The sequence below is a fragment of the Aulostomus chinensis genome, chromosome 19 (genome assembly GCF_037954235.1).
Source record: "Aulostomus chinensis isolate RoL2024-O1b breed Wild chromosome 19, RoL_Achi_v1.0, whole genome shotgun sequence".
NCBI lineage: Eukaryota > Metazoa > Chordata > Actinopteri > Syngnathiformes > Aulostomidae > Aulostomus > Aulostomus chinensis.
In genome coordinates, this window is record NC_141338.1 from 23,472,124 (window position 1) to 23,487,685 (window position 15,562).

Genomic DNA, 15,562 nt, shown 5'->3' on the forward strand with positions numbered 1-15,562 from the left:
ATCGATACTCTACCTGCCTTCTTGGTTTACACATGCGCCGCCACCACCAACACATACACACATATACAAACAGACAGAGCGCTACCCTGGGGAGCGAGCCATCGTGCAGCAGCCCCTCCCCTCCTGCCTCGCTCATACAAACAGCGCTGGCTGTATTTTTATTTTTTTTTAAGTGTCGTCGCTCTACATGTGTAAGCTGCCATGAGATGTCATCTGCAGGACCTTCGCAACCAGTTTTAATAAATAAGCAAATCAGTAGAAGTGCTGTTTGGAGGTTCTTTGGATTTGAGTCAGATGAACAAGGAAAGCCAAAGGACAGCAGCAAGCCCAAATGCAAGAGATGCAATAGAACTATGCCAACAAAAGGAGGAAACACGACAAATATAGCAAAGCACCTCCAAGACAGACACCCGAACCTGTGTAGATTTAGAGGTAAAGAGGTTGGTAACAGTAGAACTTGAAGTATGTGTTGCCTAGAGTTATCACATCTATTGGTGTTTACTTTGACGTGTTGTCTTGTTAGTGAGCGGTAGCTAAAGCTAATTGACGGTAGGTTACATATATTAAAACTTATTTGCATACTGTTAATGTGTAAAGAATAACTTTAAAAAGTTCTCTGCGTTAAGAAAAAAGCTTTTTTTTTTCTTTACATCAAAAACATTTTTGCACTATATTCTGAGCGGTTGCTTATGTGACAGTGTGACAGGCTGTCATCCTCCTTACCACAGCATGGGACTGTGCCAACCTCTGCCGTACCACGATCTTGACGTCTGCCATGGCACCCCTATAAATAGGAGTGGCCACATTCTCCTTCCCTTTTCTCCACTTCCACTTGTTTCCTTCACCACTGTGGCGCTTCTGGCGTGGCGTGCACCCTCTTCCTCATTTAGTTGTTTAACCGCTTAGACGGCTTGGTGCGGCCACCCGCCTAGCATGGCGTGGTGGGCTTCACAAACTCCCTTGGCGATCAACAGTGTTCCGTCCCTTTTACTCTACCTGGATGACATTGTGGTATTCTTCTTCTGTCAAGCAACACCTCCAGCGGCTGGAACTGGTGCTTGGCCGGTTGCAGAAAGAGGGCCTGATGGCGAAACTTGAAGTGTGCATTCTTCCAAACAGAAGTCAGCTATTGGGGACACGACATTTCAAGCAAAGGAGTCACCACGGATCCCAAGAAAATCAAGGCTGTGGCTGGCTGGCGGCGCCCTAGCCACATTTCTGAGCTGCGCTCGTTCCTTGGCTTCGCCACCTACTACAGACGGTTTGTAGAGGGCTTTGCGAAGTTGGCAGCTCCACTGCACCGGTTGGTAGCTGAGTTGGCAGGCACAAAGTCCCAGAAGGGGTCAGGGCAGGCCCTGGACACTGCATGGACGTCTCAGTGCGAAGAAAGCTTTGACACCTTGAAGTCAAAACTGGTCTCCGCTCCTTTTTTGACGTATGCAGCCTCCTCAAAACCTTTCATCTTAGAAGTTGACGCCAGCTATCGTGGCCTTGGTGCCGTTCTTTCCCAGGCAACAGACAACGGGGTGCGGCCAGTGGCCTATGCAAGCAGAAGCATCCTGGCCCCTGAGTGAAATCCATCCAATTATAGTTCAAAGAAGCTCGAATTTCTTGCCCTTCAGTGGGCTATAACAGAGAAGTTTCACGAATATCTGCTGGGTCACAAGTGCACAGTTTATACAGATAACAATCCATTGAGCCACCTCCAATCTGCCAAGCTAGGTGCTATGGAGCATCGGTGGGCAGCACAACTCGCAGCCTTCGATTTTGATATCAAGTACCGTATGGGCCGCAGCAATAAAAACACTGACGCACTCTTGAGACAGTATGTCTCCGGGTCTGTCCAGCTGTCAGAGTCCTTGCCTGGTACCACAATCCCCAGCGCTCTCCAGGAGGTTCCGCCCTTAGCCTCTACATTGGCAACACAGTCGCTCATTTCAACACTTCCTGGCCACTCTGTAGCCATTCTTAGATCTAAAGGCAGACCCCCTGCTGGGTGACGTATTGGTGTTTTGGCAGAGGAAGACGCCACTTACCCCAGCAGAGAGGCAGAAGCTTTCCAAGTCCGCCCTGCCACTTCTGTGTCAGTGGAATCGGCTTGTGGAGAGAGACGGGGTTCTGTTCCATAAGGTTTTCTGCCCTGATGGCGGTGAGGAGCTGCTCCAGCTCCTCTTGCCTGCCTCACTTAAGCAGGACATATTAAACCAGCTCCATCAGGAACATGGACATCAGGACATAGAGGGGACCACCGACTTGGTCCGACAGTGCTGCTACTGGCCAGGAATGTCATCGGACATCCAGCAGTGGGTTTCTTCCTGCCAGCGCTGTCAGCTCGCGAAGGATTCTGGGCGTGTGCCTGCCAATTTTATGGGCCTTGCCTCCCGACCAAAGGAGGCCTTGGCCATTGATTTTACTCTGCTGGAACCTTCCCAAGATGGGTACAAGAATGTCTTGGTCCTTACAGACCTATTCATCCATCGTCGTCTTCCGCTTATTCCTTACTAGTAAGGGTCGCGGGGGGGGGGGGGCTGGAGCATATCCCAGCATCAACGGGCGAGAGGTGGGGTACACCCTTGACAGGTCGCCAGTCCATCGCAGGGCCAACATACAGAGACGAACAACCAGTCACACTTACATTCATACCTACGGTCAATTTAGAGACTCCAATCAGCCTAGTCCCCTAATTGCATGTCGTTGGACAGTGGGAGGAAGCCAGAGTACCCGGAGAGAACCCATGCAGGCACGGGGAGAACATGCAAACTCCACACAGAAAGATCCCGCGCCCGAGCCGGGACTTGAACCTTCTTGCTGTGAGGCCACAGTGCTAACCACTCTACCACCGTACAGCCCTAATCGAATATCAATATTTTTCAAAATCATATCGAAGTGTGAAATCCAGTATCGTGACAACACTCATATGAAGTCAATACAATATGTCAACACTAGATATATTTTTGAAATCCCCAAGATGTTCATTCATCAAATCAGCAAATAATTTTCAGATAAAGGGAAAATTGTACATTATTGTTCCTTACATCATCTTGTTTCAGAATTAATGATTTTTGTAATCTTGGACACCTTGTGTTGAAATCTGGGACACTACTTAAAATGTATTACAAATGTCACATTTTAGACAGAAAAAATTATAATTCCATGTTACACTGGATTTAAAAAGAGATTATAGCTATTTATTCAATATAGACTGAAAAAAATGTAATCAATGAAGAGATGGGTAAAAAAAATATGTTCAATGCACAGAATTTTTTGGTAAATAAAGAAATATGGCACTGTAACGTAACATTTGATGCCAAAGAGCTATTTCTTTGACTTAGCTATTTAGGTAGCTAGTTAGCTAATCGGTACACCAACAGCTAGTTAAGGGGCAAATTGCAACAGTGTTTTAAATCCTGATCTTAAAACGAATACAATTGCAACATTTCAACCCCAAATGCTGAATAAATATACTCAAAGACATTTAACTTTCCTAAAAATATGAATCAAATAACATAGTATATGACTGTCCCATATTAGCCAAATCATTCTGTCCCACTTTTCAAACAACTGTTTCTTAAGTGTCCCACATAAGTCACTGTCCTACATTACACTAATCCACCATAGTTGTTTTTATTCACTTATTTTCCGTTTCTGTTGTCAGACAATAAAACAAGCGTGAAATACTGATTGAAATGTGGCCCATTAAGATGCTAACCTGTTAACCGTAATTACCTTGAACCTCTCGCTCTGAACATGTTCTCAGTCTCTAAAATCTGAGTCACACTGCACCTCACACCGCACGGTCAACTCATTAAACTACACGCCCACTAACTCTTTTCTACTCCTCTGCATGTCAAACCTCACACTTGCGGACGGATACTCGTGACACTTTTCAATTTAGAGTCGCTAGTTTTGTCTCTAGGCACTAAATCCTTAACGGTGTCTGAAAAGTCGCTAAATCTAGCGACAGAATATACACTGGGTTGCAGAACCGCTCCCAGCAGAAATGCAAATTTGATTGGCTGGTAGTGTCACATGGGGGGCTGTGCCTGCTGGAAGCAGAAAAGCGCTGTGCCTTGAAAAAGGTGCAAACAGACATGCACACATATAACTTTTAACCCATTTCCATTCGCACACAAGGCAAATAATCATCATCAAATAATTTTCCATTAAATATTAATTGTTTCCAAGACATTTGTCCTTTTTTTCCCTCATTTTCAATATGTTTTCCATGACTGGAAAACTGATCAATCATTTTCCATTTTTTCCAGGACCCATGGGAACCCTGTCAGGATGCAGGGTTACTTGTGGTACCTAGAGTCTCTGAAAATAGAGCCAGAGCCTTCAGCTATCAGGCTTCTCTCCAGTGGAACCATCTCCCAGTTTCAGTCCGGGATGCAGACCCCCTCTCTACATTTAAGACAGACTTATGACCTCCCTTTTTGATAAAGCCTCTCTCTCCTCCTCCCTGGCCTCTCTGTCCTCCTGTACTCATACTTGTTACTAACTTGAGCTCTTCTCCAGAACTTTTATGTTTCCCCACTTCCCAGATCCCTGACTTTTTTTTTAACTTACTAGCACATAATTGCTCATATTTTACTGAAATTGATTGCTTAAGTGACTTGTAGATATTATATATTATTATTGGTAGATAGTTGTTTTCTCTCTTTCTCTTTGCTTGTCTTTCTCTTTCCAGCCTGTTCACGTCCCCGTCTTTCTGTCATTCTCTTACTCTTTTCTCTCTCTCGCTTCATCCAGTTCCTCTCTTTTCTTATCTATATCTGTCTTTTTCCATTATCTGTCTTTGTCCCTGCCCGATGGTCATTCCCATTGAGCCTGGATCTGCTTGATGTTCCTGCCTACCACTGGACTATAACTCCCACCACGGTGTCCACAGGTGTGATAATTGCTGAGGATTGTCCTGATTTGCCTGAGCACATTTGAGTTGGTTGCTGCACATTGTTTGTAAGCCCTGAGGATGGTTGTTTGACTGAAAAATGAGCAATAAATTCTTGCTTAAGGATTTGTGTGCTGACAGTTTCCTTTAACATTTTTGGTGATTTGGTGCTATACAAATAAAATCGACTTGACTTGACTACATCTCCCCTTTTTTGTCTCTGTCTCTTGGATTTAAACTCTTCTGTCAATACTTCCTTTTTTAAAAGAATGGCTAACTTCCTTTTATGGAAAAGAGGTAAAATACTAATAATGTGATTTCCCATTATTCCTGAGTTCTGAAGTCTGACAATTTTTTCAAATGGATTAGAATTAGACAAAAATTCATCATTTACAAACATTACTGATGAGTAGACAAACTGCCCCAGGACCATAAGGTAACAACTCTAAACTATGTGTATCTTTATATATGCATAACATTACTAATAATACAACTATTAAGATGGAAAGCATATAAAGACAGCCAAGGAAGTTTGACGATCACATGGTAAGTGTAGAGCTGTGAAATACCTGTCTTCAGCCACAGAGCGCTGTCCAGTTTCAGAGATAAAAACACTGAACATCTGAACATCACCTGGAGGGAAGTCCTGAAACAAACAAGTAGTTCATTCTTTCATGGTGGATGATAGTTCCATTACTATTATTTATTCTCCTTCAGAATAGCAGGAGGTTCCTATTACATGAATCATAATCACTGTAATTTGTTACCATAATTCCTCATAATGTGTTTCTTTAAAAAAAAAAAGGCTGTTTGTGAATTGTGATTGTGTTAAATACAGCAATCACTAATTGAATCAAAGAGTATTCCATTTTACCGAACCAATTTCATAAATAAATGTAGACTGTGATGTCAACTACTACATGTGTAACTACAACACACATGTTTCCCTGTGGTTTGTTGGACGACCACTGACCACGATTCAAGCGACTAATAGATTCAGTACTTTAACATGAGAGCTCGATCTCACTTACTATTTTAATTTGAAAAAGCGATACCTTCTCATTGTGACAGTATATCCTCAATTACAAAGTGTCAATCAAGCACACTAAAAAAGCAACAAATAGATTAGTATGATCGTAGCAGTACTAATGACTGCTGCATACTCGTGTAATTAATGTAGCAATGAATAATATACAAAAAGCAATCATGGGGTACTGAATAATGTGTATTTATGTGATAATGTTGTAAGGACTGCATTATACTTGTGTAATAGAGTAATAATTATTACTGAGTACCAATGTAATATTGCTGAAAGGACTACTGAGTAGTCACAGTTCAGATTTTATTTGTCTGGAAGAAAACAAAAATAAATAGGCACTACAAGACTAACATGGATAGTCTTTGCAGCAATTTTCAAATGACTAGGTTAAGTATGGTGCTTTATGCAATCTTAACTGATGTGATACAAGCTGCTCTGAAAGCCGAAGGAGATCAAAACAAATTAATCTTGATGCATTTCTTTGATGACTCGGATGATGTGTGTGTGTGTCACTTGTATATGTGTAAGAGTTATCTTTCCTATCATCAGCAGCCAGCCATTATCATTGGCACCTCACCGGAAATCTCTGGAATTTTAGGTATTTCCTGTATGAATCAGAGCCAAATGGCCCTTAAACCTGTAAGACCCAGTGCATTGTATTTGAGAAATGAGTTTCTTCGAGCTCTAAATCACCAGTGGGATCATTTTTTTTGGTGAAGCTGTGATGTTTTTGTTTGTTTGAAAACAGCATACTGTGAGCAATGAATTGGACCAAAAAGCCAATATACAATAAACACTCCAGTTTCAAAAAAACCTGAATTTTCTGTCAATTTCTTGATTGTTTGGGTCTACAAGGTCAACTCTAAATGTTGTCAAATAAATGGAAATGTCAGTACTATTTGTTGAAACATTTCACCACTGTGGACACTCAACACGCTTAAGATTCCCAGTTTGTGACATCTCTAAGTTGAGAAAGGTTCAACTTTATGCAACAATCCTCAACCTCAGGAGTGAAAACCTGAACATAAAACTAATAATGCTCACTCTCATTCCTGAGCCAAATTATTGTTTTGTTCTACACCTTCATTACAACCAAAGAAGAAAACAAGAATAGTCGACTGTCTCAGTGAATGGCTCTCTCATTCCCCATGACAAAATAGGAGAAGTTACTGAGGTTTGAGGAAAATGGTGTAAAATACGTGTTCAGAACTGTGGTCTCATCCACAGGTACATGTTTAATCACAACAAAATCTTGGACCAAAAGCAATATTTGCCTTGAATAAAGGGCATGAACATCCCTGAGATGGATTAAACCTGCTGGTCAGCAAGTAACATTTTTATTTGTAACATTTGTAACATCTGCTCTTTTTGTATGTCCAACTATTATTTCTGCAATCTGGTGTCATTTACAATAAAAAAATGAGAACTTACATTTGAACATTACAAGATATTAAAAAGTAACTCAGGTATTATTTTTTTGACCCATCACAGCTCCTGTTTGCTTCCAATGTTACCTGGTTCAGGGTCTCGATAGTGGGGGTGGAGCGAGAGCGGTTGTGTTGTGGAGATGAAGGGCTTTCCTCTGATCGTTCCAAAAGATCCTCAGCTGAGGCTGATTTCACAGCACTCAGTGTTGACCCTGCACTCCACAGGGCCCCATTAAGTTGCTTGGATGCTCTTGGACTGAGCTGGGGCCCTGCTGCCCCTTTTTGGTAGCCTAGGTTTGAATCTCTGCTTGAAAATGGGCTCTGTCTGCTGAGACCTGCTTCACATGTTAAATCCTGGAGGGAATGGGTGCCCGAGACGGGGTCCTGGAAAAGCTCTGAAAGTTTGGTACTGATAGCCAGAGAAATTAGGAAGATTAGTTCTCAACTGCAAATGAAATGAAATAATAATATAATCATTCAAATGTGATTTTTCTTCCTCTCAGAATTGCTAAGATCAACTTATATTAGTGCTAAAACTAGATCTTAAGTTCTAGTTACATGGTAGTGTTGTCCATGGTTAACAGTATCATGTGACTGGCTGCATTCAAGTTTTATTCTTCCCTTCTTCTGAAGAAGAACTTGCAAGTACTTCTTTGCTCAATGTGATCCACTAGCTCAAATGACTTGAAAATAGGAACATATTGAAGAACTGTCACCAAATTCAGTTCAGTGAGCAATTGTCAGGTTTTATGAGTTGAAATAATTTGAACAAAGCTTATATTTTACTAATATACATCATTATTGGTTATTCATACCCTCAGGGTGTGCTAAAAAATTTCTAATTGCAAATGTAGCGTAGATGTTGTTACCTTGGTGATGGGTTTGCCGGTGGCCTTGGACTGGTCACCCTGCCAGGTTTGAAAGGATTGGACTGAGTGTTCTGCTGGTTGGCTCCAGCAAGGAGAGTGGTAGAGTGATGCCTCTCACCTACAGAGAGGCTACGATCAGGGCCAGAGTCCTGGAAGGAAAGTAGGCTAGAGGTGGAGGAAGGGCTGAGTGTGTCTGAGTGATAGGGAACAGACGTAAAAAGCAATAAGAGAAAAAAACAGGGAAGGAAAGACATAATTCATTTTTGTGTTAGTTGTGTGAGATTTTTCTGTCACCTTTTCCACAAGGAACCATAATTACTTGAGTTTTCTTCTGCTTTTCCTAAAAAATTACCCCTCTCTCCAACCCACCTGTATGGTCAGTGTTTTCAGACTGTAGATAAGCACTGTGGGGCCTTGGTCCACTCCTCTGTCCTCCCTCATCCCTCTTTACACTTTTCTTCCTCTCCATATACTCAGCCAGAGCATGCTGCTGAAGTTGGCGTAGGTCAGGCCTTGATATGGCATTCTGTGTAGCCCCAAGTTCAAACATTTTCCGCCGGAATGCCACACTGGTCTCTATAGACAAGAGAATCAAGGTCACAGCACAGGATGAATAGACCATATGCCAAAGTATGTAAATAATACACAAGTTAAAAATTCTTACCCAGCGAACAGTTTGTTTTTTTACTACCTGATAGTGTGTAGTAATTTTGAACACACAACCACTCTTAAGATAGCTTATTAACCCAGTGATTGATTCACCGCAGGGCATGTGGAGCAAACTCTTTTTTTCGAAGTATATTCTAGGCACAATTTTAATTCTTAACTGTCATCAATGGATTTATTTCTCACTGGCAAAATGTTGTTATGCTAAATCATTTCTAAATGCAATAAGATTTTAGACAGAAAGCTAGCTGACACTGGCAAGTGTGCCTTTCGAAGAAAAAAATACTTTGATTGACAGAATGCGTTTTGATACAACTCTATATAAGATGTGAAACTTGTCATTTGTGGTATGATTTTAAACAATGATACTAACAGGACACCATGCACACAAAATATTCTGCCAAAGAGGCTAACAATACAATAAATGGTTTGATCCTCACTTCCCCAGGTGACCATGTCCAAGTGTCCTTGACCAAGATACTGAACCCCTAATTGCTCCTGATAGCCCTGCAATGGACTGGTGACCCATCCAGGGTGAACCCCGCCTCTCACCCAATGTCAGCTAGGATAGGCACTAGCCCACCCGCCCAACCCTTAATGGATATGCGGTACAGAAAATGGATAGATGGATGGATGAATCTCTATGGCTGTTTGTTATGAAGTTGTAATCAACTTTAATATTATAACTACACTACTTTAAGTGGGCCAATTATTTCTTATTACCTATTACCTTTCATATTGACTGCATAGTGGCATTCTTTTTTGTCTTAGACTGTCTGTCTGTTTTGTCTTAGACTATGTCAATTACAGTATTTCTCATGTAAACTACAGACAATTGACAATACTGACTTAATTATTTAAACATCTTATGGCAGGTTTTGTGGTTCTAACCAGGAGGATTAATTCTATCACAAATTGCTTTAAGTAAAATATTTTCAATTACCGCCTCCAAGCTTGAAGAGAGCAGTAGTCTCCGCATCCAAAACCCCAACCTCATTGATGTTCTCTGGCTCAGAATATGAGCGTTTCTTCTGGTCCGCTGTCAAACGCTTGCGGCCACAGATCCGCATCAGCACAGGGGGTCCAACCGGTGGGATGCTGGGAAGGGCAGGGCCTCGGAATTCTGGACCCACTACATGCCACTCCTTGAGAGTGTGAGGTGATGTGACTTGTGGTAGAGACTGTTGTGTGATAATAATGCCTTGTGGTTTGGGCATGGTTTTTGGACCTTTCTTCTCCATGGAGTGGTGCTTGACAGGGACAGGTGGAGGCTGATGGCCACAGGGGGAGGCGGAATTGATGGGAGAGGAAGTTGAAGGAAGCTGAGGGGTAATGGAGAGGGGGGTGTCTCTTTGTCTGAAAGAGGTGGATTGCAAGGCCTTAGACTGGGTATCTTTCATGGAATCCTTGTGAGATCTGAGATGAGAGAAGTTTTCCATGTTAGGATGGCAAGATTTTGACCAGTTGAAAGCCTGACCAATGGAAGTACAATGATTTAATAAAGGACCCAAACCTAATAAAGTATCAAGACTTGCTGAGCAACTCTGACCTGTTGAGGGACAATGAAGGACTCTGATCTGTAGGGGGTGCTGACTCTGACTTGTTGAAAGACTACCCTGTTGAAGGACATTGACTTCAAGGTCCTGTGCTTGGACCAATCCTCTTCACCTTATATCTGCCTCCTTTAGGTAATATATATTATTTACATATGTTATAAATGGCATACATTATCATTCTTAAGTGGATGATATACAGCTATACTTATCAATGCAAAAAGATAAAACCGATCAGCTAACTAAAATTCAGGCATGACTTAAGAACATGAAAATTTGGATAGCCTGCAGTTTTCTGCTCCCAAACTCAGGTTTTCCTGAAGTCAGTTTCTTTTTATTTATCACAGGAAAGTAGGAAAAATGGCCATAAACTGGTTGTATAATCATTCACAAGCAAATCTCAACATTTATCAATATGCATGTGAGCAGAGGCTAAACTCAAATCTAATGTCAGGTCTCAAATTGTGTACACACAATTTTGACTCAGCTTGACCTGTCAGAGTTGGAGGATTGTTATGAGATGATCCTGTAAAAACATGCAGGCACATTTTTATTTGGGAATAGCTAATAAATTAATAAATATTTTACGGCAATCTCAGGGACATAGTTATAGGGGGGTGGCGCCATCTCCTCACTCAGCAATTACACTGCTTTACATTAATATAACATATTGTACTTAATACATGACTGCACCCAAACAGGAGCTCAGGTTCAACAGAGCTCTGGTACACACACAGATGATGGTGGACTACTGTGTCAGATGGACTCAGGACAGATGACCAGAGAAAGTTTGTGACACATGTTTTCAAATAAGACAAGATAATATGCATTTTGCACTGTACATCACCAGACTAATCTGACAGATTACCTTCATCTATGATAATGACATTAGGAAGTGGCTTCTCAAATTTAAGTAGATTGCCTTATTTTCTGTCGTATTTTTGTCCGCTTAAGTCTTTTTATTGTCTTTTGTAGTTGTGTTAACTCCCAAGGGACTACTTATGTGCATGAAAAATGCTGCTAAATCTGGCATATTATGTATTTGCATGATGTATTTATTACGTATTTATACTGATCTGTAGCAGATGCGCTTACTCATTGGGAATTGTTGGGTCTGTATAAATTAAATTAATTTAAAGTTTAAAGAGTATGACCCGATGATCAATTTTATTTGTGAATTGGTGCTACATAAATAAATGGACTTATTGAGGGATTCTGCCTTGTTGTGGGACTCTGACTTGCTAAGGGACTCTGACCTGTTGAATGATGTGTCCTGCAAGGGTCCCAGTATCTCCTGTATATCTTGTCTCCATGGGTAGGACTTGGTATTGTCTCCTTCCTTTGATTTACCCAGATGGAAGCTGCTACGGCTCCTCTGGAGAGCCAAACTGGGATCTGCCGTGTTCCTGGTCATGATATAGAAATCTTACTTCAACAGTTCCTGACTAACAATTTAGTAGCCAAAAAAATAAACATGGACATAAATTAAATATAACAATTGGTTTATACACTCAATATGGCCCCTTTTTCTTTGCATGATATTGGCTCCACTGGGTTCTGCACAGGGTTTTCCATTATCTATTGTACCTGGGAACAGGGTTTTTTGTCATCATCTGTGTTGAGGTTCCATGTATCCTGAGTTCAAACCAAGGTTTGTGAGAACATCCACTGATGCGTTAGAGAATAATTAACAACACTCAATGGCAACATTTTTCCATCATTTAATTATTTTGACAAGTCAGATGGAGAGAAGATGGAGTGGGGCAGCAGGTTCCATCTGCAGCTGCAGTTACAGGGCAGAACAATCTACTAGAGAGCCAAGTCATACTCCTGTGCCTGCTGAACAGAGGGGAGTCCCAGAGCCAGAGCTGAATGGGAAAAGTCAGACACTACTAAATGATTTTTTTTTTTTTTTTAAAAGAGTTCGGAGAAAACAGGAACCCTTATATTTGGGACTTGTTTGAGACAGACTGACTGAGGGTTAAGTGATATTTAAATAAAACACCCTATAATCAGTTATTTTTTCTCTATTTATTTTCCTCCACATACTGTAATAATTCATCAGAAACAAAAAATTAACCTCATATAGATTATACTGATTGAAAGAACTGAAAACATGGTTAATTTCACATTTCCCACACATGAAGGAGGTCCTGTGCAGGAGGTACTGTAAAATTGTTTTGAGGGTGGGGGGCATGGCAGTGTTAGATCAGTGCAACACTAATTAAGAAGGAGTAGGCTATGACAACAAGATGACTTGCTTTAAACAACAGAAAATATAAAAATAAACTTGATTCAGCATCACCCCCCACACACATGCATATATATATATATATATATATATATATATATATATATATATATATATATATATATATATATATATATATATATATGTGTGTGTGTGTGTGTGTGTGTGTGTGTGTGTGTGTGTGTGTATGCGTTGTGTATTTTATACCTGAATTTCATGTCACTGCTGCCTCCTCTACAGCTCAGAGTTCTGCAGGCTTTGTTCCCACTGGAACTCCTCTCCAGCGTGTGTCTGAGGTCTTCCGATCCACAGGTGGTACTGCAGACTTTTTCAGTCATCTGATTCAAAATTATTCAAAAACAAAAAGCAGTGAAACAGACAACAAGGTGCTAGGTTAGAATAAAATCATGTCTGGTTTCTCAAAAGTTATTTACTGTACAGAGAAGTGAGAACTGAGTTACCCGCTGATGTGTGGCCTTGGTGTGCTTAAAGCTGGTGCTGTGAGTGCGCTGTTTTCCTGCACATTCCTGGCGCTCAAACTTACTGACTTTCTCCAAAACAGAGAGTCTTGGTCCCTCGCTGCCCTCGCTAAAACTATTGTTGCCACTGTGGGGGCTGGTGCCTCCTTGAACCTCAGCAAGGGCAATCTCCAGACGAGTCAGCGGGTGTTCTCTGTCTCTGTCCTGCTCTCTCAGGTCCCAGTGATGGTGCTGCAGAGCTGCCAAGTCATTGTTGTGATGGCGCAATTGCTGGTGGGTAGAACTGAGCTGAAGCTGAGGCTGAAGGTGAACTGGTGAATGGGGAGCTGGCACCTGTCCCTGGGCAACTTTGGAAGATGTCATTGGCTCAGGATGACTGTTGGATAGAGGAGAAAATGTTGACAAGAAACTTCTTATTTTTGCTGTACATCCCAAAAATGAATAAACTAATGAACTGTTCACTGTGGAAATCTGCCTTGAGCCTGATGCCCTCTACTGTAGCAACAGATTTTGTGTCATTCCAAGTCATATATGTGTTTTTTTTAACTCAACCATAGCTGATACAACACTATGATATAATCTAAAGCCAATGTTTTCACATCCAAGAAAGTATCTGACATCTCAAAACACAGTTGAGGCCTAATCTAAAATGATGTCATTTTCCCATGCTGTCATACCTGCACCTATGACCTCTGGATTGCATAGGTGTGTAGAAGTCCCTCCAGTCCTGAGAAGACTAAGGCCTGGATGGTATTAGGGTGCTGTGACAATCTTGGTTTTGTTCCTGGAACATTTGGTTGTGAGGTCCTTGTTTTTTATGTATATGAATCTTTCATTCGGGTCGGCAGAAAGAGAGTTTTACGAATCCTTATAGAATAACACTGAGATCTGTGACAGATCAGGTGGCCTTCTTGACAGGCATGATTTATCATCAATAAAATTTCTTGCCTGTCTACTTTATTATAACAATTTGGACACCTCAAGACACCCTAATAGAGACATTTGCATAAAGTGGCCAGAACCTGAAAATTCCACAGAAATGATATACTGTATGTATATCCTGAAATACTGTAACAAAGTTTTAAATGTTACAGAAGGAACAAGAAGGAATTGAGTGTGTCTGCATACATGATGTCAGCAGGGCAGGATTTCTAAGTTGCTATACTGGCTCCGTTTGCTCTGCTTGCAGAGCTGGTTCTGTGGAATTTCTGTCATTTGAAAGTTCACACGCAATAAGGACAGAAAAATAGACCTGCCATGAAAAACATTTCATGTGGCAAACTTGATCAGTGTAGGATGTCTGTGTAGGTTCTCATTCATCCAGGTCATCGTAGATCGAAGCGAAGTAAAATCTGGTCAACTGGACATAAGTTTATCTTGAAGACGTTTCACCTCTCATCCGAGAGGCTTCTTCAGTTCTAGTGAAGAGTGTGGAAAATCCAGCTTAAAAATATACTATTTCCTTTCACCTATTTACAACCAAGTCCTTTCAAAGCTTCCCCAAAGAGTTCAGCTGAAAGACCCATGTGGAACGGCTGATGCCAGCACAGCCCATTAGCATCTGAGTGGTCGGTGAAACCCCCTAACGACCACCCCTGAAACTCCCTGACACCGCACAACGACCGTCGTTTGGAGAGGCCAGGTGAGTCTCGGGAGGGTCGTTTCCACCACAATAGCACTGACCACTCCCACATAGGTTTATAAGCTGGATTTTCCACACTCTTCACTAGAACTGAAGAAGCCTCTCGGATGAGAGGTGAAACGTCTTCAAGATAAACTTATGTCCAGTTGACCAGATTTTACTTCGCTTCGATCTTGATCAGTGTAGCTATTTCCATTGATAAAAATCAATGGCAGATTCACCTGCAACTTGCTATAATTATCTGCAGCTGTCTACATTACTCTCTGTATGCACCAGTATACCAGCTTATCCACTTCTGGAAACTTAGTTTGCGGCAATAAAGAAGCATTGGGCAGTAATTCCAGACAAGCATGTGCTGACACAAGGACTTTATGCACACGCGTAATCTATCTGAAGCAGCAACCACAGGAATATACCTCATGAAATTAATGTAGGTGCAAGACTGACAGTGCTTTGACACACACGTGTGTGTGTGTGTGTGTGTGTGTGTGTGTGTGTGTGTGTGTGTGTGTGTGTGTGTGTGTGTGTGTGTGTGTGTCTGTGTCTGGGGAGATTTCACCAATACTGTTAACATTCAGTCTATTTTTGTCTTAAGCTCTTTTGAATTTCATTAGGGTAAATGTTATTTTAGAATTAAAGACAATAAAAACATCAGACTACTCTTGGAACTGTCACCTTATCGTGGTGGAGGAGTTTGAGTGCCCTAGTGACCCTAGGAGCTATGCTGTCGGGGGCATTTTGCCCC

The 15,562-nt window shown here is 41.5% G+C and overlaps 1 protein-coding gene across 4 annotated transcripts in view; it reads right to left on the reverse strand.

Annotated features, from left to right (window-relative positions):
• The window catches only part of shroom3 (shroom family member 3), a 135,039-nt gene that overhangs the window by 19,108 nt on the left and 100,369 nt on the right, over positions 1-15,562 (reverse strand). For all 4 annotated transcript variants that reach the window (XR_015110404.1, XM_086187432.1, XM_086187434.1 and 1 more), the window contains 8 exons: positions 13,158-13,551; positions 12,904-13,034; positions 11,702-11,851; positions 9,836-10,308; positions 8,596-8,802; positions 8,227-8,419; positions 7,445-7,766; positions 5,461-5,537 (listed from right to left, as the gene is read on the reverse strand). Coding sequence is in view for 3 of the 4 variants with exons in the window: in XM_086187432.1 (XP_086043558.1) it covers positions 5,461-5,537; positions 7,445-7,766; positions 8,227-8,419; positions 8,596-8,802; positions 9,836-10,308; positions 11,702-11,851; positions 12,904-13,034; positions 13,158-13,551 (1,947 nt within the window). In the remaining variant the exon portion in view is untranslated. The remainder of the gene's footprint in view (positions 1-5,460; positions 5,538-7,444; positions 7,767-8,226; positions 8,420-8,595; positions 8,803-9,835; positions 10,309-11,701; positions 11,852-12,903; positions 13,035-13,157; positions 13,552-15,562) is intronic.